The sequence below is a fragment of the Peromyscus eremicus genome, chromosome 5 (genome assembly GCF_949786415.1).
Source record: "Peromyscus eremicus chromosome 5, PerEre_H2_v1, whole genome shotgun sequence".
NCBI classification, from domain to species: Eukaryota; Metazoa; Chordata; class Mammalia; order Rodentia; family Cricetidae; genus Peromyscus; species Peromyscus eremicus.
Window position 1 is genome coordinate 109,768,769 of NC_081420.1, and position 27,507 is coordinate 109,796,275.

At 34.1% G+C, this 27,507-nt stretch overlaps 1 protein-coding gene across 1 annotated transcript in view; it reads left to right on the plus strand.

Moving 5' to 3' along the window:
* Cdh8 (cadherin 8) overlaps positions 1-23,834 on the plus strand; it is a 357,383-nt gene extending 333,549 nt beyond the window's left edge. Inside the window, exons 10-11 of the mRNA XM_059263074.1 lie at positions 20,455-20,706; positions 23,037-23,834. Coding sequence (XP_059119057.1) covers positions 20,455-20,706; positions 23,037-23,530 — 746 coding nt within the window. The 3' untranslated portion in view covers positions 23,531-23,834. The remainder of the gene's footprint in view (positions 1-20,454; positions 20,707-23,036) is intronic.
* Positions 23,835-27,507: the final 3,673 nt, after the last annotated feature.

Genomic DNA, 27,507 nt, shown 5'->3' on the forward strand with positions numbered 1-27,507 from the left:
GCACTTCTGAATCAAGTTGCCAGCAACACAAATCTATCAGTAAAAACATACATAAATAGAAGACAATTTTGAGAGCATGGCTGTTTAGGAAAACAGAAGTACATTCTTCCTAGAGCTTAGGATCTCCCAAGTCATGGGCTTTTGTCTGGCCTTACAGTACCATGCATGAAATCCCTAATGCAGAGTAGGTCTCAAACGCAATGACAAAGCCAGGTGTGCTCCAGCATTCACCTCTCTCTGTTCATTGACTGCAGAAACAATTGAACAGTCGCTTGATGCACCTGTTGCCATGCCCACCACACAATATGGGACATACACTCTCTTAAACCTGGAGCCCAGATAAGATCTTTTCTCAAGCTGCTCCTCTCAGACACATGTTCAAAGCTGTGAGAAAAGTAACCAAAATATGGAAATACTCAAAATTATCAATGATTATTCTCCTAAATTTAAAACTAGTACTGCCGATCTAAAGAATGCATAGTGTTAGACAAAAGGAGATATTGCTGCCCTTACTAAAAAGCCAGGGAAGAAATTATGAGTGGCTATGCTCATGAGAATAATAGAAATTCAGTGAAAATAGAGTGGCAGCCAATACCAATCCTAATATGGCAGAAATACCAGTGCATTATATGATTCAATGTTAAGTTTAAGAATTCTTATAGGAAATCACCCTTTACATCAGATGAATTAAAGTTTGAGATTGCCAGTGGGAAAGACTTTGAAAAATAAATGAAAAGTCCCAATAAGGAAAGAAGCAGTAGTTTCTCACAGGGGCCAATGACATATTATATCTGTCAGCAGTGCAGGATTATGGTAGGCTCTTCATCTCAGATCATGAGGAGATCAGACTCAGGTGCAGAAGGAAGTTTCTGAAACAAGAATCAGTGGAGTTCAAAGAGAAGACAACTATGTATCCTTCTGAGAAAAACTTTGAAAATGTAGAAGCTTTCATTTATATGAATTGGGAGATATTTAAAGTGACATTTTGCTATTCTTTTTACATTTGTTCTTTTAGTGCATGTGCGTGTGCGTGTGCGTGTGCGTGTGCGTGTGCGTGTGTGTGTGTGTGTGTGTGTGTGTGTGTGTGTGTGTGTTTGTGTGTGCATTGCAGTGCTTGGGGAGGCCAGAGAATAAATTCTGGTAGTTGGCAGTCAGTTCTCTATTTCCATCATGTGCATTTTGGGGATCAACCTCAGGTTATCATGTTTGATAACAAGCACTTAGTAGCTGAATCACATCTCTGTCCCTAAATTGATGAATATTGTCATGTGATTAAACTAAAATAAACATGCATTTTAACTGTATATTTCTAAGTTTGTTAAAGGAGTGAACTCATGCTCTCAGTATCTTATGAAAAGCATAAAATGTTACATCTTCTCATGATTAGCCCTCATCCATTTCTTTTTAAGATCCTCTGAGTACACATGGCAGCAGACTGTGAGACATTCCATGAGGAGGTGCTAACTTTGCACACTTCTATAAGCAACTTTGATGTTCAGTATCATCCTATCATGGAGTAAGGCACTGTAGATCATCTTGTCTGATTTGTAACTTTTATTAGTGCCTAATTACTCTGAGTAGGGTCTGAAGCAGAGTGCAGAAATAAAGAGAGAGACAATCACCTTGATTGATGCTGGTTTTTTTTCTAAAAGACAGCCAGTCTTTCAACAAGTATGATAGGAACCAAAACATGCTTTCATAGCTGAAGTTCACCATAGTGGAAAAAAATCTATTTATAGTTTCCTAAATTTTAACACAAATTAGTGTTGTTGATTTATACAGAATTCTATTGACATGATAGTCTAATCTGTTTCTTCCTTCCATTTATCTAGCTACTTAAAGAAAAATCAAGTTGTATCACTGGCAGAAATACCCCTGGGAATTGTTAATATAATTTTATTTTGTATTCTTACTCAATTGACCTTTTCATTGTTATGGAACCATCTTCTTTATTATCGGTAATATTCATAGTTCCAAAATCCATCTTGTTTGATATTAATACAACCACCTTAGAATGTTTGACTAGTATTTTCTTGATGTATTTTTCAGTTACAAGTTTGAGGATAATTTTACATGAAATTTTCTCTGTGTCTATAACTTTATGATTGAAAAATTAAAATGACATATCTTTTCATTAGCATATATACTTCCTACATAGCAATGTGATTCAAAAAAAGAAAACTTTCATTCTAGTATGTTATGTATCTTTACCATATTTACCCCATATCCTCTGCTCTCTCCTCTAAACCTTATTTAACAAATAATCCTTATACTTTCACATCATATATCTGTACATATGCAAACTTATACAAGATTATGGGTGTATAGATTCAATTTAAGTTTCACATATAAAAGAAATAACATATTTTCTTTTAGAGTGTGGCTTATTTCACATAACATGGTGATCTACAGTTTCATTTTTTTTTTCCTGCAAACCATATAATGTTGTTTGTCATCATGGCAAAATAAGATCTTATTATGTACATATACCTTTCATGTTATCTGCCCATTCTTCTGTCAATGTTGAGATTGATTCCATGACTTAGTGACCGTAAAAATGCCATGATATTTATGGGTATGTAGATATTGTTATGGTGTAGCATGCTTACTTAGATACCTCTGGTTATATTCCTAAAAGCAGAAAAGCTAAATTATATGATTTTTTTTGAGTTTTTAAAGAATGTTCCATAAAGATTTCCACAGTATTCAGACTCATTTCCATCCTCACCCATCTCACCCACCATGCAGAATCATTCCTTTTTGCCCTCAGTCTTCACAGTCTCATGTCAATGATAGCTGTAACTGAGATGAGGTGAAATCCAAAGGTAGTTTTATTTACATTTCTCAGGCACCTAGAGATGGCAAACATTTTTCATATGTAGATTGACTATTTGTACTTCTTTTTTAACAAACTATAATTACGTGACATCTTATTTTCCTTTCTTCCCTTGCCCCCTCCTATGAGCCCCCAACCTGCTCTCTCTCGAATTTATTTTCTGTTTTTCTTTAACTGTTGATATACATGTTCTTTTTTCCAAAAATATATAAATAAAACCTACTCAACTATATAAAGTTACCTTGATGTATTATTTCAGAACTGACCATTTGGTATTGGATAAGCAATTAGTGGGTTCTTCCCTGAGGAAAAGTATTTCTCCTGATCTCAGCTTTCCTTGATTCTCTGTATTCTCTTCCAGGGTTGAGATCATTGAGATATTGCTCTTCTTTGTCAGCATGTCCATTGGCATCTTCGTTGTTTAGGTCCTTGTAAGCAGCCATGTTAGTTACAAATTATCTTTGCATTTAATGTGCCCATTAGTTGATTAGATCATGTGGGATTTGGTATTTGGTTTATTTCATGCTTCATATGTTCCAAATATATATTAATCCCAATCAGTTGTATGGCAAGTAAATTTGTTCCTCTATTGTATAGCCTGTACTTTTAGTGGTTTTCTTTGTATACATTTTCATTTGAAGATTTAATGTATTTTTTCAATTCAAAAGTTATTTTAAAGTTTTTTTATATGATCCACTTTCATTGTATTCTTTCTCCTACCCCAACTCCCAACTCTTACAAGATCCTTCCCATCCCTATTCACCCAACTTAATGTTATCTCCCTTTCTCTAAGAAAAAAAAAAGAAAGAAAAAGAGCTCCAAAAATTAAAAAAATAATATAAATATAAACCAAAATAAACAAAGTAAAAGTTAAAAAAAATCAGAGATGAAAATAGCCAAACAAAACAAAACAAAACATAAGGTACACATATGCACACACTCAAAAAAATCATGGAGTCTGTTTTATGTTGACTCCTGGGCATTGGGCCTGTCTTCATATGTGGTTGATACCTTTCCCAGAAGATATCAATTGCAAATATATTTTTGATTAGGGATGGGACTTTAGTCTACTTTCCCTTCTCAGTACTGGGATTTTTCAGTTTGAGCATGTGTAGATCTTGTACATACTGGCAGTCTCTGGGAGTTCCTGTGTGTCCAGAAGATGCTTTTTCCTTGAACTAGTCCAACACCTCTGGTTCTTACAGTCTTCCACCATCCTTTTCTGAATAGATTCCTGAACCTTGAGAGAATGAATTTGATGATAATATACCATTTAGGAAAGAGTGATCCAAAGTCTCATTCTCTACACATTGTCCAGTTGTGAATATCTTTTTTAATTGACATATAATGTAATAAGAAGCTTCTCTGATGATACCTAAGTGCAGCTCTGATCTATAGGTATAGAAATATGTCATTAGGAGTCATTTTATTGCTATTTTCCTTTAGCAGTATAATAGTAGAAAACTTTCATGACCTACCTAGTCTTAGGTACTTCACCACTTTTAGTAGCATGAGGTTCCAACTCATGAGTGAGTCTTCAACACAATAGTAGTAGTAGTACTAATAGTAGTAGTAGTAATAGTAGTAGTAGTAGTAAAAATGTGGCTCATTACTCCCATTTGCTCCATGACGGCACCAGTATGTCTTGGAGGGAGGACACAGGGTTTATAGCTGGATGAAACAGACGATTACTCTTTTTCTCTGATAGCATGTAAAACATTTTCCAGAATCACACATGTCGGTCTATGGAAGTAAACATTCTAGTTGGTCACAAGCTCTATTTCTCCATGTTTGAGAACAAAAGTAAGTCTTGTCTCCAACAACAGAATCTTACCATCAGGTTATGAAGAGTAAAATCCTTGGCAATGCCACGTGAGGTTTGGATGGCTTTATTGGACTCTATTGGCCAAAGTCTCATCTGATGTAGCACATTCATGAAACTGGAGATTTTACTTGGGAGGGAAAGATGTCTAGTTGGGGCATTGTTTCTGCTATTATATGGTGACCCCATTTAAAAGCCTTTCATATATGTATATATCTAGGAAGCATTTACAATACTAGCTTTCCATAGGGCATTTCAAAAGACCTTTAGTGTTTGATGTGTCTCCCCATATTTAGTTTACTTTTATTTGAAATAAAATTTATAATCCCATGCTTTAAGTGTTCTATTTAGTAGTTTATTTTTATTGGTTCATAATTGTTTTATTTCTTTCTCTGTCAAATTTCTTTTTTATAATTATTTGGTGTTCTATTTAATGCTTTCTGCTAAATTACTAACCATAGCTATCTCATTAAAACTATTGTCATTTGTCTAATATTTATATTCTGTCAGTATAGACTATACAACTTCATATATAATATAAAAACTTCAAATTAACATATTATTGTCTTCATAGTTATCAATAGATAAATAGTTAGATAGATAGATGGATGGATAGATAGGTAGATAGATAGATAGATAGATAGATAGATAGATAGATAGATAGATAGATATTACATTCTGTTCCTACACAATACAAAGCTAGGACAGTGCCTTATTCAGTGTTCTGCTGCTGTGAAGAGACACCATGACCACAACAACTCTTATAAAAGAAAGCATGTAACTGAGGCTTGCTTACAATTTCAGGGGTTCAGTTCATTTTCATCATGGTAGGAGCATGTCAGCATACAGGTAGAGATGGTGCTGGAGAAGCACTTGAGAGTTCTATGTCTCAATATGAAAGCAACAGGAAGAGAGACACTTGGATTAGCTTAGGCTTTTGAAACCTCAAAGCCCACCCCTAGTGACACACTTCCTCCAATAAGGACAACCTAATCCAACCAGGCCACACCTCTGAATTTCTCTCAAAAAAGTGGCATTCTCTATTGACAAAGCATTATAATATAGGAGCCTATGGGGGGAATTCTCTTTCAAACCACCAAAGAGAGTCCTTTTTATGTAAATATTCTACACTTACAGGACGGCATTTCATAAATTATGAGATATTTGTTTTAGATACTTACACACTATGCCAGAAATTTTACCTTTTGTGTGTGGATTTTAGTTTATCTGTAGAATTTTCTTTCAAGAAAATTAACTTTCTTTAACTGAGCATTGGTGAATGATTACTTTCGAACCCTTAATTATGTTTTTATTTTAACTGTTATTTTATGCTTTTCATGTCTGTTGTTGGGGATATTTCATCACACCTTTGTTAGACCATTAGACATTGTCATACTGGTCACTTGGTTTTCTTGGCATATTTTCACGTTGGTGTGTTAGTGTGGAAGCATCATACTGACTTCCATAGTGGCTGCATTAATTTATATATTTACTAGAAGTAAGTGTTGTTTTTTCATGAATCCTTTTAAAATTCATTGTGGCTTGTTATGAAACTGGGATTAAAAAAAAAATCCTGAATCCTTCTACATCTGGATAATAGAACAATATTGCATGTAGAAAACTTCCAAAATACAAATCCAAAGCTGATGAAACCTCACATGAGTGTTTAGGAATTAGACTTCTGAAATATGAGCATATTCCCTAAACTTTCCTTGGTTTATTAAATGTGTCTTCTATAATGAAATACTGTGAAGAATTTGGTTTTCGGGACCTTTATAGAACTGCTCAATGCTAGGAAGTAGCACAGGTTCCTTGCCAACTAGGAGCCTGGGAAATCAAATATCATCAGAGAATATTTTAAAAGACTCATGCAAAAAATCTTTTATTAAAAAAAAAGTATTAAAATGAAATCATGCATGACTTCAAATGTATTCAGATTTCTCTATAGTATACAACAATAGGGTATTTTATCAGATTACATTTTCAATAAAAAAAGCGTTTGAATGAGTCTGATGTGATTTCTCCCTCAATCATAAGGGTGACCTACACAGGTGTCTTTTCTTTCTCCAATCATTTCCTTTCTGCTCTCTCCATCTGTATTTTAACCTGTTAATATGTGGGTGAATATAAGGAAAAGCAAATCATTTTGACCTTTAATGTAAAGTCATTTTTGAATGATCAAAACAGCACTATTTTCAACACTAGAAAGTTTCAATCTTAAGATACAAAACTACGTGCCATTCTCAGCAGTCTGGGAGGAATGATAATGTAACCACTGCTTGAATGATAATTTTATCTACATAGCAGCCTTCCATCCTCTCGCCTTCACTGTATATTAAGACTTCTGCCCGGAGATATATGTTTAGCCAACCTGTTTTAATAGAACATATTAAATTTTAAAATGATTCAAGGACAAACACTGGACTTCAGCTCCCTGTAGGATGCCATAGTTTCTTGCATCATTTCCCTCCTTTTCTAGCAGCTCTTTTACCACTAAACCAGGAAAGAAGGAATTATGCAGGAAAACTGCTATCAGCTGCTACCCCTACTGGATTACACAACCCAGAGCATAATAGCTTTCCCAGTGACGCCTCTGACAGCTTGGGCAAAGCCATTAACTACTGCTAACACCTAAGGGGAGAAATGACTCCCAAGCTTCCTAGATTTTTATACCAACAAAAAGAAGTTATTTCAAATGCAGAAATCCAGGCTCTACCCTTAGAAACTCTTATTCAGCTGTTTTACGATAAAACATGAGAATGCACATTTTTTTACATTCTCTGCTATTTATATACAAAGTGAATGAATGTAGTGAATGAATATTTTCTTTTAATTTTATTGTGTGAATATCTATACATGCACAAATGAAAATTAGATAAGCTTGGGATTTGAAATGCCAACACGGACCAGATAGTTCAGAGTCTAAATTACTAGTATTTTAAAATAAACTTATAAATAGATACACTACGATGCTTTAATGTTTGTATGTGCTTCTTTAAAAATTACTACAATGCACCATGCAAGACAGTGATGAGTGCTGCCTTTATTGTATTGCATGTATGTGAAATTAGATGTGGTTTAGATGTTTCTAGGCATTGTTTATTATCTGGCCCCATTACATACTGAATCACTTTTATTAACCAATGTAACTTGTGTATTTATTGGATAAGTTAATCCTCACCATTTTATATTCTTTTCATGCACATAACATCGCGTATGATATACTTCTGAATTATATACTTCAAAATCCTTGAGTTATTTCTTCTATTGACTAATTTCTAAAGGAGTTTTCATTTTCACCTGGTTACTGCAGGATGGTAGAGTTTCCTTATATTGAAGTTTTGATGTTGCTGGCTCCAATTGGAGACATATGCAAGAACAGTCACTAAGATTGCACTAAAGTGATCTTTGTTGACTGAGAATTATAGAGACTGATGTTATTAGCTTCAATATTTAAAAGTTAAATGTATGATATTGAATATTTTCTGATGGACAATTTCAACATATAAGTAAAAGAAGCATACATTTGGAATTCAGAAAAGATAATCTGGCACTTGAGTTAGATTGCAATGAAGGTTCTAAAACTCTCCAAAGAGATTAGAAAAAGATGAAGGAGCATAAACATGGGAATTTATGGGACGAGAGGTGAAAAGCGTCTCCATGTTTTACCATTTTGACAAACCAGTCTTTTGTTCTAAGCCAAGCACAGGGAACTCTTTTCAAATACTTTCCAGTCTCAATTTGAGCTAAGGATTGAAATTTAAAGCAAACTCAGAGTGGAATAGTGGGTCATGGCCACTGGAGCCAGATGGAAGGACATGAATGACAAGTACAGAGTAGAAAACCAAATACATGATATTTTGTCTAATTACAGCCTTTTGCTTGTTTTCTGAGACAGAAGCATTCAAGACTGATAATCATATCTTAACTTCCCTGTCATCCACTTGTTTATTTAATAAAGATGAAATAAAATCTATAGAGACTATTTAAAAGAACACATATAGTCTGTCTTGTACAAGTAATAAAGATAATGATCTCCTCAAAGGATCTCACAGTTGGTCAACAGACAAAGTCTATTCTATTGCATTACATTTTGTTGGGTAGGATACTGGCAGAGGCTTTCCTTTGTTAGGGAGCTCTGGTAGGCACTTGGTGCTGAATTACTGAAAACAAAATTAATTGAATGTATCAATGTGTACTTGAAAGAAATTAATATGGAATTTGGCTAGGAAAAATAGATTAACACCATTTGTGGTGATTGACTGGTAAAGCATTTATGACACGTTCATATGTGCAAAGGAACAATTCTACATGCTTTGTGGGAGAACAGATGATAGGCCCCAAAAAAGTGATGATCTCATGGATAGTTGATATCTTTCAAATCAAAGCAAGTTAATTGGGTAGCAATTCAGCTCAGGTGCTTCTCTTTTCTCTCACATTCTATACTCACTCCCAACGATTAAACTTTCAATATTTTGGCACAATGTGTCCTTCACTTAAATATCTATTTTAAACCAAATCTCACTGTAGTCCTTTGTATTTTTTTATCATCTCTACGGATGATCATAAATCAACTTCACTGCAAAACAAATTCATCTATGATTTCTAGTTTCTTACTATCTTCATGTGCTCAGTCAACACATAAAGCAAAAAAAGCAATTGGCTGATGATAGTTTTCCAATACATTGGCATTTAATATGTTATTTTCTGAATCCTTCAGGAGAGTTCAGTAAAGACCTGGCTATTGTTCATTTCCAATTTCTCTAAGAAGTATGTATCCTAAAGTGCAATCTTTATACTTCTTTATAAATCCAAATAGTTAAAATACTCTTTCCAGATCTGCTAATATGTACAAAAGCTTTAAAATTCTCACTCAAGCAAAATGGAAAGTGATTCTTGAAGTAGTTTTCACTTTGGTGGGTCAGTTATGCCTATGTCCCTTTTAGAATATGAAGGTAATATTTATTGGTCTTCATACTTGACTCCTCAGAGCCTGAAGTGGGATAAATCTACCTTTCTTCTGAGCATTAAGGGATCTGTAAAAGGTACATGGAGCATTTGTGTAAGAAAGAGCCTGCTAATTAAGTCCAGGAGGAAAAGCCAATACAATCCACAGCACCAGAGCAGAGTCACTGAATGTTCATGGACACTGGATTTTGTGATACCTGTATTCTTCTGTGGAATCCCAAAGGCTCTCTGGTTCATAATGTAGTTATGGCTAACGTTATTTTATAATATGCTATTTTATTTTCCTATGTGACAATGATAAGCTGTGTGATGTCTTCTCAAGGGTATAACATTCAATGTTGGATAGCTTTTTTCTTGTTGTTTACTTATATTTATCTTGCATACTTATATGTTTGTGCACATATGTACTAGAACCTGTTTGTACATGTACCAGTAGAGGTCAGGGACTGATGTCAAATATCTTCCTCAATTGCTTGTTTTATTTGTGTGTGTCTCTGTCTCTGTCTCTCTCTGTATCTCTCTATTTGTCTGCCTGTCTATCTGTCTCTGTCTGTCTATCTCTGTGTGTGTGTGAGTGTGTGTGTGTGTGTGTGTGTGTGTGTGTGTGTGTGTACACCTATCTGCGCATGAACATTCATGTGAACAACAAAGCATAAGGAGGTCTAAGGAGACCTTTCTAAAGTTGGTTCTCTCCTTCCTCTATGTAGGTTCCAGAGATTATGCTCAAGTCATCAAGCTTGGCAACAAATTCCCTTACTTGTGGAACCAAACCATAGGAACCATCCATCTTAATTTTGAGACAAGGTCTTTCACTAGACTTGGAGCTCACTGATTTGACAAAACTATCTGGCCAGAAAACCCCGGAACTTCTTGTCTCTTCTGCCCAATGACTAGTAACAGGCTCTTGCAGTCCTACAGCACCTTTGTGCTGAGGATCCGGTCTCAGATCTCATACTTCAATATCATGTACTTTATGAAATGAGTTATCTCTCCAGCCCTGGATATCTTAGTAATTGTTTAAAAAATCATATACTTTAATCCACCAAAGACCTTGGCCACTTCTTTCTTCCCCTCGTTTATGAGGATAGCAGCCAGAGATAGAAAAGCTTCTCTCTTGCTCTTTCTCATTTATTCTTGTCCTTGCTTTCTTAATAAAACATTTTCAGAACTCTCTTCGCCACATTTTTAGACAAGTTTTGTTAAAAGGAGACAAAGAAACATTGCAGAAAATACATTGAACTTGATTATACTTCCCAGTTTTCAGATGAGAATCCTTGAACAAGTCACTTTATCTTTTAAAATCCTCCTCATATGTACAATGAGAGTCCCATATCGATTCCTATCCTGCCACAGTAAATTATACACAGATATAGAAGACAGCCAATTGTATTCATTTTATAGAATGACCTTAAACTTGATGGATAAAAGAACAGAGTGGTTTTTCATTTTGTTTTGTTTTTTGTTTTTGTTTTGTCTTTTTTTTTTGTTTTTTATTGTTGTTGTTGTTGTAGTTTTGTTTTGCTTTTGGAGCTCTGGGAGACATGTGAAAATGCATGCTCCTTTTAGAAGCAAGGACAGAATCCTTCCTTGTCTCTCCCATCTTCTGTTGCTGCAGGCACCACTTGGCTTATAGCCAAATCATACCACCTCTGCCTCAGGCACTCTGTTGCTTTATTGTTCCTTCTTTTCCCCTGTGTCAAATTTCATTCTTCCTCAGTCTTGCACAGACAAGTATTAAAGGATTTAAGTCCCACTGAGTAATCCTATGCAAACTCCATATTTCACAATTTTAAGTCAATTACCGACAAAGACTCTTTTCCATGTAAGATCACATTCCTAGGTTCTGTGGATTAGGTTTTGGCATGATTGTATGTTGAATCAGCAATAATAGCATTAAATTAATGTTCTACCACTCACCACAGTGAGCACATGAAGAATACTGAAACCAGGAAAATAAAGATAACAAGCAAGCACAATCTTTTCTGGGCATTATCCCACTAAATACCATCTTCATTTGATGTGAAACACTTTATATTAATGCTTTAGAAATGAGGAATCTAGTTTCTTTAGAAAGAAATCCTTAAAACCTGCTTATGTTTCTGTGGCTTACTATCTGTACATTTCCATTCCCAAACGACAACTAGCTAGATATTTATAGAGCCCTGGTGCTGGAGGAACTGTGATGCAGAAAAAGCTCTAAGTGTGTTTTCCTATGTTAAAAAAGTGCTAATTCATTCCATGTGTAATTGTAGACTGTTGACTAAACATTCCACTTGGTGTTAATCTAGGAGATTGCAAAAAGATCCCAGATGATGTTCTCTTTTGAAAGCCAGACAGATCAATGTTTTATGACTGGGTGTCTTTTATTATTAAAGATGATAATATTTGGTAATGATTCAACATATAACCATTGAGGTGATAGACTCTAGGTGGCAGGATGGACAATCTAAATGGAAAAAAATAATAAGGAAAAACAGCAAAAAGTAAGACAACAGTCTAATTACATATCTCAGAATACACAACTATTTGGGGAAGATGATATGCACATATATATTTAATGAACTTTGCAAAAAGCTATAATAATGCAAAAGAAAACTGGCTTCACAAAAATTTAATTTTATAAACTCATTACTGTGAGACTATTCCCCCATGGACTCTGTTTGGAGTCTGAAAATGTGGGTGAAGTATAGATGTTCCATTTGCTTCATAACCTTAAGTATTAGACACTGTGTGTGCATACTTTCACTGTGCTGAGCATGCACAGATTTAGCAGTTTCTCTGGCTTTGCCCAGTGTTTATAAATAAACTACAGTTATAGCACAATGATAAGAGCTTAATTAAAACTCTTGTCCATACTTCCTAAACACCATGCCAATTTTCATTTGTGTTGACCTTATGACTGTTTTCATTCCTCTTGACTTGACCAAGAAAATTTGAATTAAATTTGCAAGTCAAATATCTCAAAAAGGCACAATAACTACAGATTATCTCGCCAGCTATTTACTTTGTAATAAATAGCTGCCTGGCAAAAGCCTTCTTTAATTCTGGCTCCCTTTTTTTTTTTTTTTTTTTTTTTTTTTTTTTTTTTTTTTTTTTTTTTTTTTTTTTTGTCTTACTTGCATATAAAAGACAAAGAAAGAAGGATTAACTCCATGGTTTTAAATGAATGGGTCCCAAACCAAAGGCATAGTTTAGCATTAGGACCACCACAAATGAACTTCACTGAAGCCATGTGAAAACTAGGATCTGCTGCTGTGTTATCTAAAATCATAGATTGTGTACAAAATATTGGCAGAAATTATAATGAACACTTTCACTAAAAATACAAAGGGCCAACTGGAAGAAATTAAGGAAAGAAAAAAAAGGAAGGGATGAAAAAAGGAAGAAGGGAAGGAGGAAGGAAGAAAGAGATGAAGGGAAGGACAGGGAGGAAATTCGTGAAAATTGAGATATAAATTATACAAAATTATGTATATAATCATGTAGAAAAACAGGAAAAATTGAAAAATTACTCAGATATGCATTGTTTATCTCTTTAAATCAGATTTCATATTTTTTGTTGTTGTTGTTGTTTAAGCATGGAATATATGTGTGATTACGACAAGGTATTAACCTGACCTTGAAATTGGATAAACACACTGCAGCTTGATGGTTTTGACAACAGAAATGTATTTCTTAAAAACAACAAGCCCAAATTAGAGATTCTAGTGAGGAAGGTTTCATCCTGAGGCCTCTTCTCTTGACAAATAGGGACTACCACATCGATGCTCCTATGTAGTTGTTGTGTGTGAGCATGGAAAGCAGGGAATGGAGAATGCCAATTCTTCGGCACCTCTACTTTCCAGATCACTAATTCTAAATGATCATGCCATCAAATATTACGGCTTCATTAGTCTGGCCATCTCCACAGATAGCAACACTGTGTTAGTTTCAATGAAGGAACCTGAGAGGCACAAATCCAGCAACTTCGCAACAAATGCAGCTATTCCTATTTAAAAAAAAAAAAAAAAGAAGATATTAACTTCTGTGAAAAATATTCTTTTGATTTCCAATTTTTAGTGATGAAATACTATTAACAATTATGGGAAAACATGGAATACAGGACAAAGTTGTCCACTTTTATAAATAAGGGGAATTCTCTGGAACACTTGTTTTACATGATGGTTTTCCCAGTACTTAGGCTGTATCTTCTCTGAGCTTTCCTACTTGCATACATGCTTTCTCAGTTTTTTTTTTGCTCACTTCCTATGATATGAAGCATTCCCAGAGAAAAATTTATAAACTGTCAGTCTTTTAAATTTTCATATACAACCATAGGCTATATATGCCTTCTAGTAGTTTGAAATTGAACTATGTCTTTGATTTATTTTAGCCACATATAACTTCCTTTTTATCAAGCTATATGAAGAGAAATGAATGAGAATATAACTTATGATTACTTAGTCATTTTTTTTACCTAACAAATATTTGCTGAAGACTCATTATGCATTTAAATTGGTTATTTGTTGCTTGGAAGTTTCATCTATTTTCATATCTCCAGTGTCTATCAAATCTCCATTACTATATCATTTTTTATAATAACATTCTGATGAAAACACAAATTATTTTTTGGAGAGCCAGCCACTAAGTTTTCTAGAGATATTTGGAAAAAAATTATTCAAAAAGAAATAACATTTAAGTATAAACAAAAACCCCACAAATTATTCAGTTTAAACTATGGAGAAATAGAGGTAAAGAAATTGTCTGTCAAAATAATAACATGAAAGTTTTGATAAAGGAAGAAAGACGGGTCAAAGCATGGAAGAATAGCTGGAGAGTAGAGAACAAAAAGACGATCACGCATGGCACAAAAAGATGGAGACTGGGCAAAGTCTTGGCCATGCAGGCAATGTCCGAGAAAACAAATCTCTAACCCATTATAGAAGCAGAATTATAAAGGCTCATCTCTTGACCTATGTCTATAGCTGTATCAAGAGAGTGTCACAAATATAACAAGAGAGGTATATACTGTCTATAAATTTATGGCTGTAGATTTAGACATGAATATAGAAAAATGAGCATGTGGGTACAGTTTGATATTCCTATATTAATATATTTATAGCCATATCTATAAATATACCTGTATGTATTTTGGGGAGACAATAACATCAATTTTATAAATATAGTATTCCAAAAATCATATGCTTACTGATTTTATTTTCATTAAGTAACAGAGATTCTCTGATGGATAGACTGACGGACATTCCTACAAGATGTTTTATTTCTTTACTATTTAAAAATAGATTCACAGTTTTAAAGAATTGGATGTTATATTTGTTGAAGCCAAAGTGATTGCAAATAAAATGGGATAAATTATAGGACTGATGTCGTGAGAAATTATGGACAAGAAAATCATGAATACTGAAATTAAAATTTTCTTGGTTTATTGCCAGAATTTGAAAGAATATTTATAAAAAGACTGGAATGTGCTGTCCAAAACACAGAAAGTCTGTGTATGCGAAAATAGCTATTATTTATTTTGTCCTTATTATTTATTTATAATATACACCCATCTTTCTTGGCTAAGGTAAGAGTAACTCAATGTTTATACCATTTTAGTATTAATGTTATTTGAAGCGTGTTTGATGGTATTCATCTGTGTTTACTCTCTATTAGACTATTTCCTTTATTAATCAATTCTAAATAGAAATGATATAAATAGAAGCAAGATTTTAAAAAATTTCTTCTTGTGGCATCATGTTCACAAATAAACACTGCAAAGGATAAGACAACTGATAATCTCTCATTGAAGGAAACAACATGTAATGTAAATATTGAATACATCACTAACTGAGAGCATCAGGAAGCCAAAGAGTGTGCAGCTCACCTTCACTATCTAACATATTTATGTATCCAGTTAAATATTAGCTTCACACAGAAAATGCCATATTCTAAACAGATAGTGCCAAAATATCTCTATTTTTTGAGTAATGTTATTGTCCTATATTTAATTTCAGGAAATGTAAGGAAAAGAAAGAGATCATCTGGTACATACACATGAATTTCAGTCATTGTGTCTTTTGTCTTGTGTGTTTTCTAGTTTATAACACATCCTTGATTCCTCTAATAAGTCAGGGCCAGGACATAATCTAACACTTATCCTGTTCAAAATGACTAGATAAATGCCAAAAATTCAGTAAGTGGCAACAGAAATCCAAGTAGCAGAGCAGTCTAAGATGAAGAAACCACAGGATAATACAATATTAAAATGCAAGAAATATAAGGATTTCTAGTAATTGCATAACAAAATTAAAGCCAACTTTAAAGCGAATGGGTGTTCCTTTGTCATCACTTTTCTCTATTATTAAAAAAAAGAAACACAATATAAGAGAAACTAAAGAGAAAGAAAAATAAATACATGCAAATAAATGCATAACTTAACAACAGAAAACATATCTTCCAATAAATACTATGCTAAGATTACTTTTTTTCATCTTTTCTTGACATCTTAATATGAAAAAATAAGTTACTTTGAATTTTTTATGATTTCTTAATATAGTCAAATAGAGTTTGAATGTAACTTACACATGTGTTTCAGTAGCAGCCTATGCATTTTTCTTTGTTGAATATTTACCTATGCATACATACATACATACGTACGTATGTACATATAAACATACATAAATACATACTTATATTGATGTATCATAATATTTTCTAAATCTCTAGTACTTTTTCCTTGACCAACTGGATATTGAGCTCTGTACTATTTGACTTCCAAGTATTTAACTTTTCAAACCTTAAATGCTTTCTTTCAATAATTGCTAATTTCATATAGTGAGACCATATTTTGGAGTGGTTGCAGAACTTTGCTGTATCATTTCTACATTTCACATTCACTTTGTGTCTTATATAGTTTGTAATGCTGAATGTTTCCAGTGCACTTGAGTAAAATATTTATTCTTCAGTTGTTAAGTGGAATGCTCTGTGGGCTTCTGGTGTGAAAGGTTTGACATTTTATCATCACTCAAGTTTTTTATATCATTGAAAGTGAGATATTGGAGTATTCAGCTATATTTTTTGCATTTTGTGTGTGATATATTCAACAACACCTTAAATGTATATTGTTTGGTATAATTACTTTCAAAACAGTTAAGATATAAAAGCATAAATTATGTACTTATACTGTCTTTTAAAATTACATGATAATCTTCACTGATATTCTTTATTTTTAACATGCATTTGCAATTTTTGCTTTTAGTATGTAGAACACTTCCTTTAGTAAATACTGGTAACAAATTCAGTTATTTTGATATGTGATAATAACTCAATCTCTCTCTGTCTATGTCTGTCAGTCTCTCTCTCTCTCTCTCTCTCTCTCTCTCTCTCTCTCTCTCTCTCTCTCTCTCACACACACACACACACACACACACACACACACACACGCACACACACACACGTACCAGAATTTGGAGATAGCTTTACTGGATTACTGGATGTAATTACTGGTTGACAGGTCTAACAATTCTTTATTTGTAAGAAAATTCTGCTGTTAATTGTCCAACAGTTTCTTTTCATATGATGTGAGATTTTCATTGATTCAAGATTTTCAGATTTTCCAGTGTTTTGACTATAATGTGTTTATTTCTTTATTTATTTTTGAATATGCATTTCTGTATTCACTCCTTTTCTTCTGAACCATCTTGTAAGACTTCCAATGTCATATCCCTTTATAATTTTCATGAGTATTACCTGGAGCTCCTTCTGCTTCCATATTGCATCAAATTATCTGACAAAAGTTGTGTTTTTAGAACTAAAAGGAAAGTATTTAAGATTGCTGAAAATAAAAGCAATTGAAAAAATAGTTACATTTTATTTATATAACAACAGTTTATTGATATTATGATTTTACAATATAACTAAATTTATAAACATTTACTACAGCAATAACATATATAGTAGCAACAATAAAATAAACAAAAGATAGGATGTTACTTAAATTTAATACAGTTTATTCACAGATAATATAATAAGAAATTATATAATAATGTAATAATCATGATTTGATAAAGACTAATAGCCTTAAAATTAACAAGGCTCTCCAAATTCTTTTATATTATATAACATATATTTCAGTTTTCATACATTTTTACCAAAGTTATTAAAAGAATTCTCAAGGAGACTGGCAATCTGCATCTATATTTGTCAGAGAACAGCAAATAGACAATAATAGCACTGTTTCAGACAGAAGCACATGGTAGAAGAGAAAGTTCTGAGACACCTCAAGGCTGAGTATGATACTTTCATGGTTAGAAAGGATGTCAGCAAAACAAGTTGGAAAAAGCTAAGAAGGTTGAAATAAAATAGGTATCCTTGAAGTGTTGTGAACCCAGTGTACTTGATTTGTGAGAGACTATTCAGTATCAATGGGCGGAGAAGAACTTACACTATAATTAATCTCAAGGAAATCAATTTCTGTGTGGGAAAAAGTAAATTCCATATGACATTATAAACCAGAAGGGGAACACTACCTAAAGCAACCTTAATTAATTAAAAGTGCACATGTGTTTAAAACAACAACCATAAAGGAGAATGATAAGATTAAAGTTAAAATTTTATGAAATAAAAACTCAATATTAGTTTATAAGAAAAAAATCTAGAAGAATATTTTGATATGTGTACTTTTAAATATTTACTCTGCATATACAGGTACAATTAGCTCTAAGTGCATGAAATTGTTCTTTTATAGTTTAAATATGTTCCACAGTGATGATTTAGTTAACTAAAAATAAACATTTTATTAACCTTTTAAGTAAATCAGTAATGCATGAAAACAAAAATAATTTTAAAAAAATAGAATGATTTGATGTTGTCTGGTGGGTACGACCCCAGGAGAATGACTCATGTACTTCCATTATACAATAATTTCATTCATGTAGAAAGGACAACACAAATGCAGATTCTAGGATTAGTACAGAAATGCGAGCAAGAGTGAATATTAGATTCTCCAATGCTTTACAGAGCAACAAGCCATGCTTTTGGTCTGCAACAAGTAGCATTCCTGTGCAATTTCAATTATCACTGTAGACTACTTTAAGGAAATAATATGTAGCAATGCTTTCTCATGTAAATAATGTCAGCCACAAAAAGACGATCACCAAGGGAAAAAGCCTCATTATAATTTTATTAATTTTGTATGATGAAAAACAATTCATATCTTATGTTCTGAACTACAGGACGTGAAGCCATCCAACAAATATTCCCTGTGCTAATTAATGGTACCCAGACTTGTCATGCACTTTCTGAAAATACAAAACAATCATGGATTCTTCATCTGTGTTGAGATAATGGTGCCCTGCTTTTAGCTGACTGGTATTTCCTTCTAGGTCATGGAAAAAAGATTACTGGATCATTTGGTATATTGCTGCTTAAATCTATTAGAAAAACTTTTTTGCTGTGCAAATTGCTATATAATGAGGCACAACCAAAAGAAATTTAGAAAAAAAATTATTAACTCAGAGTGCCTTTTCTGTTTGACTACTTACTAGTAAAGCATTATAGGCCTGTTTATATCTTAAATAAAATAAAATTACATATAATTATGCATCTATTTTGGAGAATGATTTCCATTTTTCTACAAAATTCTAATAGAGGTTATTATATGGTGAGGTTCAACATAATAAAGTCATTTGAATGGAGAAGTTGTCCATTTATTTGACTGTTTTAGAAATCAGTAGGACACTGATGACCATAAATTGGACAGCTTTGGAATCATAGATGATATTGTTTAGTGACAATAATGAACTAACCCAGCATTCTGATGTCCGTGAGTCTGTCAACATTGGAAAATTTCCCGATTGAAATAGTAATTTTGCCCAAATAATATCAGTACACTAACTAAATATTTTTTGACCAAAATAATATTGTGAGACAATCACGGTTCCCATTTTGAATATTGATGTGGCTTTTATTGATTAAAAAGACAGATTAAAATATACATAATGTGACTATCATTCTCCTGAGGATGATGAACGACTAAAGTGTTCATTTCTAGGGTGAAATCATAATGACTATAGGGTCAGTATGCGACTAGTCACTTGTCATGACTTATTTTACTTCAAACTGAAATCACAGTGTTACATATTACTTAAATGCTCACAATTATAGCTTCACAAAGCCAATGCTAATTCTTGCATAACTAATGCAAAATGGAATTCATGCTTTTACATCCCATTTACTTGCCTATATAACAACTATACATAAAGGACCCTATAGAAATTTAATGTTTATGGTCTATCTCCTCCAATCGACAGAATTTTGGATTTTATTATCTCAATATAAGTGCTTCAGGGCATCCTGACTGCTGTTTAGGTAGCATGGTAGTCAGTAAACTTAGCTTTGCATGTCCATATTTCCATCCAGTCTGTCTTTAAGTACAGAACTTCTCAAGTAGACCTTTTCAATATGGTAACATTCTATCTAACTCACTTCTATGATTATATTATAAACATACATACATATCTATGGGAGATGGTATAACACATACCTTCTGAAAAACTCCTTGAAGATTGTTTTTATATAGTCTATTTTGCATTTACACGGAAACGTAAACTCTTATATTTCCTCAATGGCTTCATTCATACATTCATACACTACATTTTGCTGTAGATATTTTGGTTCATGTCAGTTGATAAAATTGGAAGAGATAAGGTAAGATTAGAAGCTGTAATTAGCCTTTGTAGCTGAAAGTAGCTTAAGATTCACAGGACCTGTGGCCTAGAAAAACCAGTTCTATTTGGGCATATGTTTTGAAATGATGCAAGTAATTGTCATTTTTACTTTTTTCTAGATAACTCCCTGAGCATTTTGGCAAAGCATAATGGATTCAACCGCCAGAAGCAAGAACTCTACCTATTACCTATAGTGATCAGTGACAGTGGGAACCCACCTCTGAGCAGCACCAGCACCTTGACTATCCGGGTCTGTGGCTGTAGCAATGATGGTGTGGTCCAGTCATGCAATGTTGAAGCTTATGTCCTTCCCATTGGACTTAGTATGGGCGCCTTAATTGCCATATTAGCATGCATCATTTTGCTGCTAGGTGGGTATCAGCCTTCATAGTCTGACTATAAACAAAGATATCAACCTCTAAGCTGAAAAGTAGTCAGCATTCTTTAGGGGAAGAAGAGCTCTCAAAGTCAGAAGTTACTATGAAAAGATAAAGTGAGAAAGGGGAGTGAAAACTTTGTATCATTTGACAGGTTTTTTCATGGTTATTTGAAACTCATCACCAGTATGGCAATGGAGTTGGGAATGGGTCTCTGTACACTCATCCCAACACCAGTTACACAAATCGCAGGTTGTAAATGAGTTTAGTATAAGAAGTAGTTCCGTATCCACATTCCACTGAATATAAATGACTCAAGGATTGGATAATTGCATCATCAAATCTCAGAGTTCAGTGAGATACAAAGAAAATAAGTAAGCAGATAAAAATATGTGCTCTTTAAAACAATATTTCATTTTATAGATAATTTTGTTGGTATAAGGTAAAATTACAACAATGAATGCAAATTGAGAGAAAAGTTCTATTACCTTTCCATTAAAAATTCTTATTATAAAAATACGAATAAGCCTGAATATGGTAAAATCATCCCTGTAATCCAGCACTTGGGAGAAAGAGGAGATCCTGGGGTTCCAGGCCATCCTTGGCTACATATTAAGACTCTGTGGCCCAAAAGCCTATAATTTGGAGTTTTCTTTCTAAGAAAATATCAAAAGGAGTAATTATGACTTATTTTTATCTTGAAAAATAATTATCTTAAGGATTGTGTCAGTTCATGATTCATTTACCTGGTAACTACTTCAGTAATAGTACTTTCTCTTACCCTAAATTGGGACAATCTTTCTAGATAGAGGATTGCCAACTGCCCTTGAATATAACATTATCTGTGTAACAATTTATATTGTGTGAAAGTAATCTATCATTTAATTGGAGAATAACTTAATTATTATAATATATGCTGTTGTAGCTAGAGTTTTTCTGCCTAGCCCACATTCAGGAAAAATCTCTATCACCCGCCAGTCCCCTAGCCGCTCAGACCCAACCAAGTAAACACAGAGACTTATATTGCTTACAAATTGTATGGCCGTGGCAGGCTTTTTGCTAACTGTTTTTATATCTTAAATTAATCCATTTTTATTAATCTATACCTTGCCACATGGCTCATGGCTTACCGGCATCTTCACATGCTGCTTGTCATGGCGGCGGCTGGCAGTGTCTCCCTCTGCCTTCCTGTTCTCTCAATTCTCCTCACTGTTAGTCCCGCCTATACTTTTTGCCTGGCTATGGGCCAATCAGTGTTTTATTTATTGACCAATCAGAGCAATACATTTGACATACAGACCAACATGTTGGGCGCCAAATGTAGAAGTAACCAACCGTCTTATTAAATAAGAAACAGAGCCAATACAGAGATAAAAGCCAAGAGGTCAGAGCAATAACTAAGAGCTAAAAACCTTACACTTTACTATCACGGTGGTCCTACCTCTCCAAAAGAGAACTACTTCCTGTGTGTCTGTCTTTATAAAGACTTTCTGTTTTGTCTTCTCATTGGTTGTAAACCCAACCACATGACCGCCTCGTCACTGCCTGTCTGTACAGACCTCTAGGTCTTTTTATGGTTGGTATTGAGATTAAAGACGTGTGTCTCCAATGCTGGATGTATCCTTGAACACACAGAGATCTATCTAGCTCTGTCTACCAAGTGCTGGGATTAAAGACATGCACCACCACCGCCCAGCTTTTGCTATGGCTTGCTAATAGCTCTGACCCCTGGGCAACTTTATTAACATACAAATCACATTTCAGTACAAATAAAATATCACTATATGCTGTGGCCATAGTTCAGTGATTGAGTGCTTAAAAGGATGTAGAATGCCTTGGGTTTCATCACTGCTACCAGCATCAGCACCATCTTAAAAAGAATTTTTCAAATACCATACATACTACATCTAAGAAACATAGACAGAAATCAAGGATATTGAATAGTTCACACAATATACTTAATGTGTTAATCATGCTGTGGATGCTATTTTCTATTTTGTAAGGCTCACATTAAGAGCTGATTCCAGATTATATGCATTTTATACCACAACTAAATGTTTATTAAACAAAAGTGATTTGAAGTAATATGTACAAAAGTTTAGTGTTTATCATTCAGAGGAGAGTTTAGTCTAATTTTATTTTAAAGATTTTGACAGTCTTGATATCAGCACAACTGAACACTAAAGCACTGGACTCAAGGTGCAGGGTTGAAAAGAAGTAAATATGTACTTTTTTAAAATGCTCCTCTCCCCTATCATCTATTCTGCTCTGATTGTGGCAGGATATGCTTGTTGACTGATTATGATTTGCTGTTTTTCTTACAGTCATTGTGGTTCTGTTCGTTACCCTAAGGCGGCATAAAAATGAGCCATTAATTATCAAAGATGATGAAGATGTTCGGGAAAACATCATTCGCTACGATGATGAAGGAGGCGGGGAGGAGGACACAGAGGCTTTTGACATTGCAACTTTGCAAAACCCAGATGGAATTAATGGATTTTTACCCCGTAAGGATATTAAACCAGATTTGCAGTTTATGCCAAGGCAAGGGCTTGCTCCAGTTCCAAATGGTGTTGATGTCGATGAATTTATAAATGTAAGGCTGCATGAGGCAGATAATGACCCCACGGCCCCACCATATGACTCCATTCAGATTTATGGCTATGAAGGCCGAGGGTCTGTGGCTGGCTCCCTCAGCTCCTTGGAGTCCACCACATCAGACTCAGACCAGAATTTTGACTACCTCAGTGACTGGGGTCCCCGCTTTAAGAGACTGGGCGAACTCTACTCTGTTGGTGAAAGTGACAAAGAAACTTGACAGTGGATTATATAAACAATCTATGGAACTGAGCATTCTGTAATATTCTAGGGTCACTCCCCTTAGATACAACAAATGTGGCTATTTGTTTTAGAGGCAAGTTTAGCACCAATCATCTATAAACTCAACCACATTTTAATGTTGAACCAAAAAAAATAATAAAAATAAAAAGTATATGTTAGGAGGTTATAAATCTTGTGGAGTGTGAATTAAGTATGTGGAGTGTCTAGAAGTCTTTGGATATTTGATATTTACCTGACTGCCTCAGTCAGAGATTGGGATCCTAGCTAATCATTAGAGAATTGTTTAAGAGGAAAAAAAATTAAAAGGTGCTTTATTAGAAAAAAATGGACCTGCAAGGATTCTGCTGCTGATATGTGTCTTCTGCAAGGATTTTTATGAGTGCAAATGGTTTTTTCCCCTTCACCAATAAGGATCCCGTCACAAATGATAAAGCAATACTTTGGTCTGCTGTACGTTATGACTTTATGGAGATTGGGGAGGCCTCCTAGATTATATGGTACGGTGACCACACGTTGTACATAAATGTTGGCCCCACTCACCAGAGACTGAATAGCATCTTTAAATATTGTGTCGAGCCTTAAAATATTCACATGTTCGTAATCCATTCCAGGGTGGGGAATGCCAACTCAAAGGTGGGAGGAGAGAAATGCCATTCAAACAGGCTGTGTCTAGAAGCAGGATTCCTGGTTCCCTCCACTTCATCTTCTTCCACAAGGACACAGAGATAAACTGTATTCCAGAGTGGACCACATCAGAGACAGATGATTTTATTGTTAGCGTGTGAATTTATTTGTTTAATCCTCAAAATAAATATTTTATTGATGTCCAATAATGCTTTTATTTATTAAGGTTGGTAATCTATAGATTAAGGGATTATATTGGGGGAAAATTAAATTATATCCATTAATAATCCTTTAGATTGTTTTATATTAATATCTATACAATGAATGTTTAATACATGTACATTTTGATGAGCTAAGTATGGCAGGCAATATTATCAAGGGGAGAGGTAATAGTCTCTTTAGAGTAGAAAGTGTTTTGTGACTGGTAATGACAGGAACAGCATTTCCCAGAGAAACTTTTGGACTGTTTTCTATTTTCTTCATAATCCTAGTATTTGGTGTTTTTACTACAAGCACAAACATCTGAAAGTATATTGATTCCTGTGAATATTTAAACTCTAGACTTTTAGATATTTACATAATGCCCCACCCAATAAAAATGCTTCAAGTTGTCCTCCCCCAACTAATTTAAAGCAGGAACTGATTTGTACATAATTTTACTGCTTATGTTTTTTACACTTCTGTCCCTGGTCATGGTGATGCGCAGAACGTGTTAGATTACAAAAACAGAGCAACACTAAGAGATGTGAGCATATTTAATTTGTAATGCAAACCTGCCATGTAGAAGTAGAAAATGTATGATAAACCTCAAGTATTACATGCAGATCATTTTACTTTTCTACTTTGCTTTAATGCAATATTGTTTATTTACTCCATGTGTTGTATTCAGAGAAACTCCTGTATTGTTTCCTACTTTGTGAAATATATTTTTATAAATACCTTTGTTGTCATCATTTTGTCCAGCTACATGAAGATTTCTTGGCAGAACAATTGACTTTAACTGAAATTCCAAACTGTGCAATCAAACCATACTGTGGGGCACTTTTAGTTTTAAGAATCTTTATTATAATAGAGAACCAGAGAAGAGGAATGGATTGCTATTGATCCCATAGCAAGAAAATATCAGAGACATAAAAATAAATGCCATAACTAAAAGGCAGTCTAGTATGTCTTTGGGACCCCTGGAGGTAGAAGGTGGGGTGGAGTTAGCAGGAAAGGATAAAAGAACAAGAAGGCAATTGTGCACAGGAAAAGCCTACACTTTGGAGATTACAGTCCAACACATGAAGAAATGAAGGGATTAGAGAACAGGATTTGGAGAAAGAACCTAGACTACATTGCAGATATGAAAACCATTCTTTTCTAGATCCTTAGAGGATCCAATATAGCAAGATAGGTAGACTATTGTCACCTGCTACCTCAGTCCCTAGCTTGGGCTACTTAAGGAAGGCATGGGTTTGGCTTGGAGATGGGGGACAGTTTCTGGAAGCTGTCTCCATCATGACAGAAACAAAGTGACTATTCAATTAAAATTTAATTAGTATCCAGTAGCTTACCACCTCCTTCTTGTTCCCTATTGCCTGAACATAATCTTTTTATACTTATCTGAGTGGCTACTGAACACTTTTCATGAAGTCAGAATCTACAGTGACTTTTCTATATAGCAGATTAGCAAGAGTCATAAAATACATTGATACCAGTTATAGTAACATTAAAATCCCAAATCCTAACTCTCTTTCATATTATGAACTAAAGTGGAATTACTTTTTATTTTCCCCTTTCACTTCACTCATCTCTCTTTATTTTGTAGGAAACTGCTGTACAGAGACATATTTAACTGACATATCACAGTATTCTTTTATAGGAATATAAAAATCACCATTCTCAGCATTGTTGATCAGTAGAAATATTCATATGATAGGAGACAATGTAGGCTGAAACAATTTTTCCAATCTTCCTTTAAATTTTACTTTGCCCAGGAAGACATCATGGAAACATGAACTCCATATAACACTTCTTTCCACTACCATCTAAGCATTTTGTTTATTGAAGCCAATATAAAGTTTTGATAATCTGGATAAAGTGGTGCTGTGTATGGTTATGTGTGGATAATATGGTTTTGGTATGTGAAATATGCTTTTAGAGTACTCTGAATTTAAATTATACCCCAAAACCCACACACATACAAGTAAGCTGTAACATTTACTTTAGCAACAAACTTACTAGAATTTCCACATTCAAAACAGGGAAACAGAGATCCAAAGTGTTTTATTAAAATTTAAGGATTCCTTCCTCAACTTTTCAAGCAATGCATTTTAACTTTATTATCATTTTATATTAATGAAATTCTTTTGTGTAAACAATACTGACACATCAAATGAATCTCCACACACGTATGGTTATTTATCAACTATAATAGTGCTTCATTTGACACTCATTCTATTGTGTCTTGTAGTATTTGTGTGTCCCAAGCACCAGTCCCTTTTAATCACTGCCCAAGAATTCTGTGCCAAATAATATGTGAAAAGGAGCTAGTCTCCCTTTTGCTTACTTCACTGCAAGGATCTCCTCTGAGGAACTGAGGTATCCTCGCATGACTGGAGACCACATGGAATCAAACCTTGCCTCTAGTTTCCATGTGATTTGATCAAACATTTTTTTTCATCTCTACACAAACATATTACCAAATATTAACAAAGCATTCCTTATAAAATTCTCACTATGAGTGCAGTCAATATACAATTTAAAATGGTTTATGATAATACAGCTGAAGTATTCTATAAATATATTCATGTGTTACCTTTCCCACACCAAATTGTGCTGTCCATGATACAAACTTTACAGTAAAAATGTTTTGTGCCCAAAAAAAAAGGGGGGGATAAGTGTATGTGTGTATATAACATGAAAGGAAACTTGGATTCATCAGTATCCCCAGTGAAGCAAGAATCCAAGGAAAGAGACAAATGTGTCTTTTGAGAGTTTGCTTAATCATATGCTTAAAGTAAGACAAGTCTCTGCATGAGACTTAGAAATCTCCTAGGAGCAGCCGACTCCACACTGAGACTCCACAGAGAGCTGGGCTATCTGTATTTTAGAGAAGGAAAACGGGTGCTGAGAGCTAAGTAGCCAATTACTTTTTATAGCCACATAAGGACTGGAGGCAAGTAGTCCTTTGCAACATGTTGTATTATGCGGTCGTTGGCTTTGCAGGGAACCTCACGAATGTATAACCTTCTGATTGCCTTTTTGATTGAAAGTTCCATCTGAGATCAAGGCACTGCAACCAGTAATAAGATTTCAAAAAATCCCATCACTGGCACTGTTGGAAAG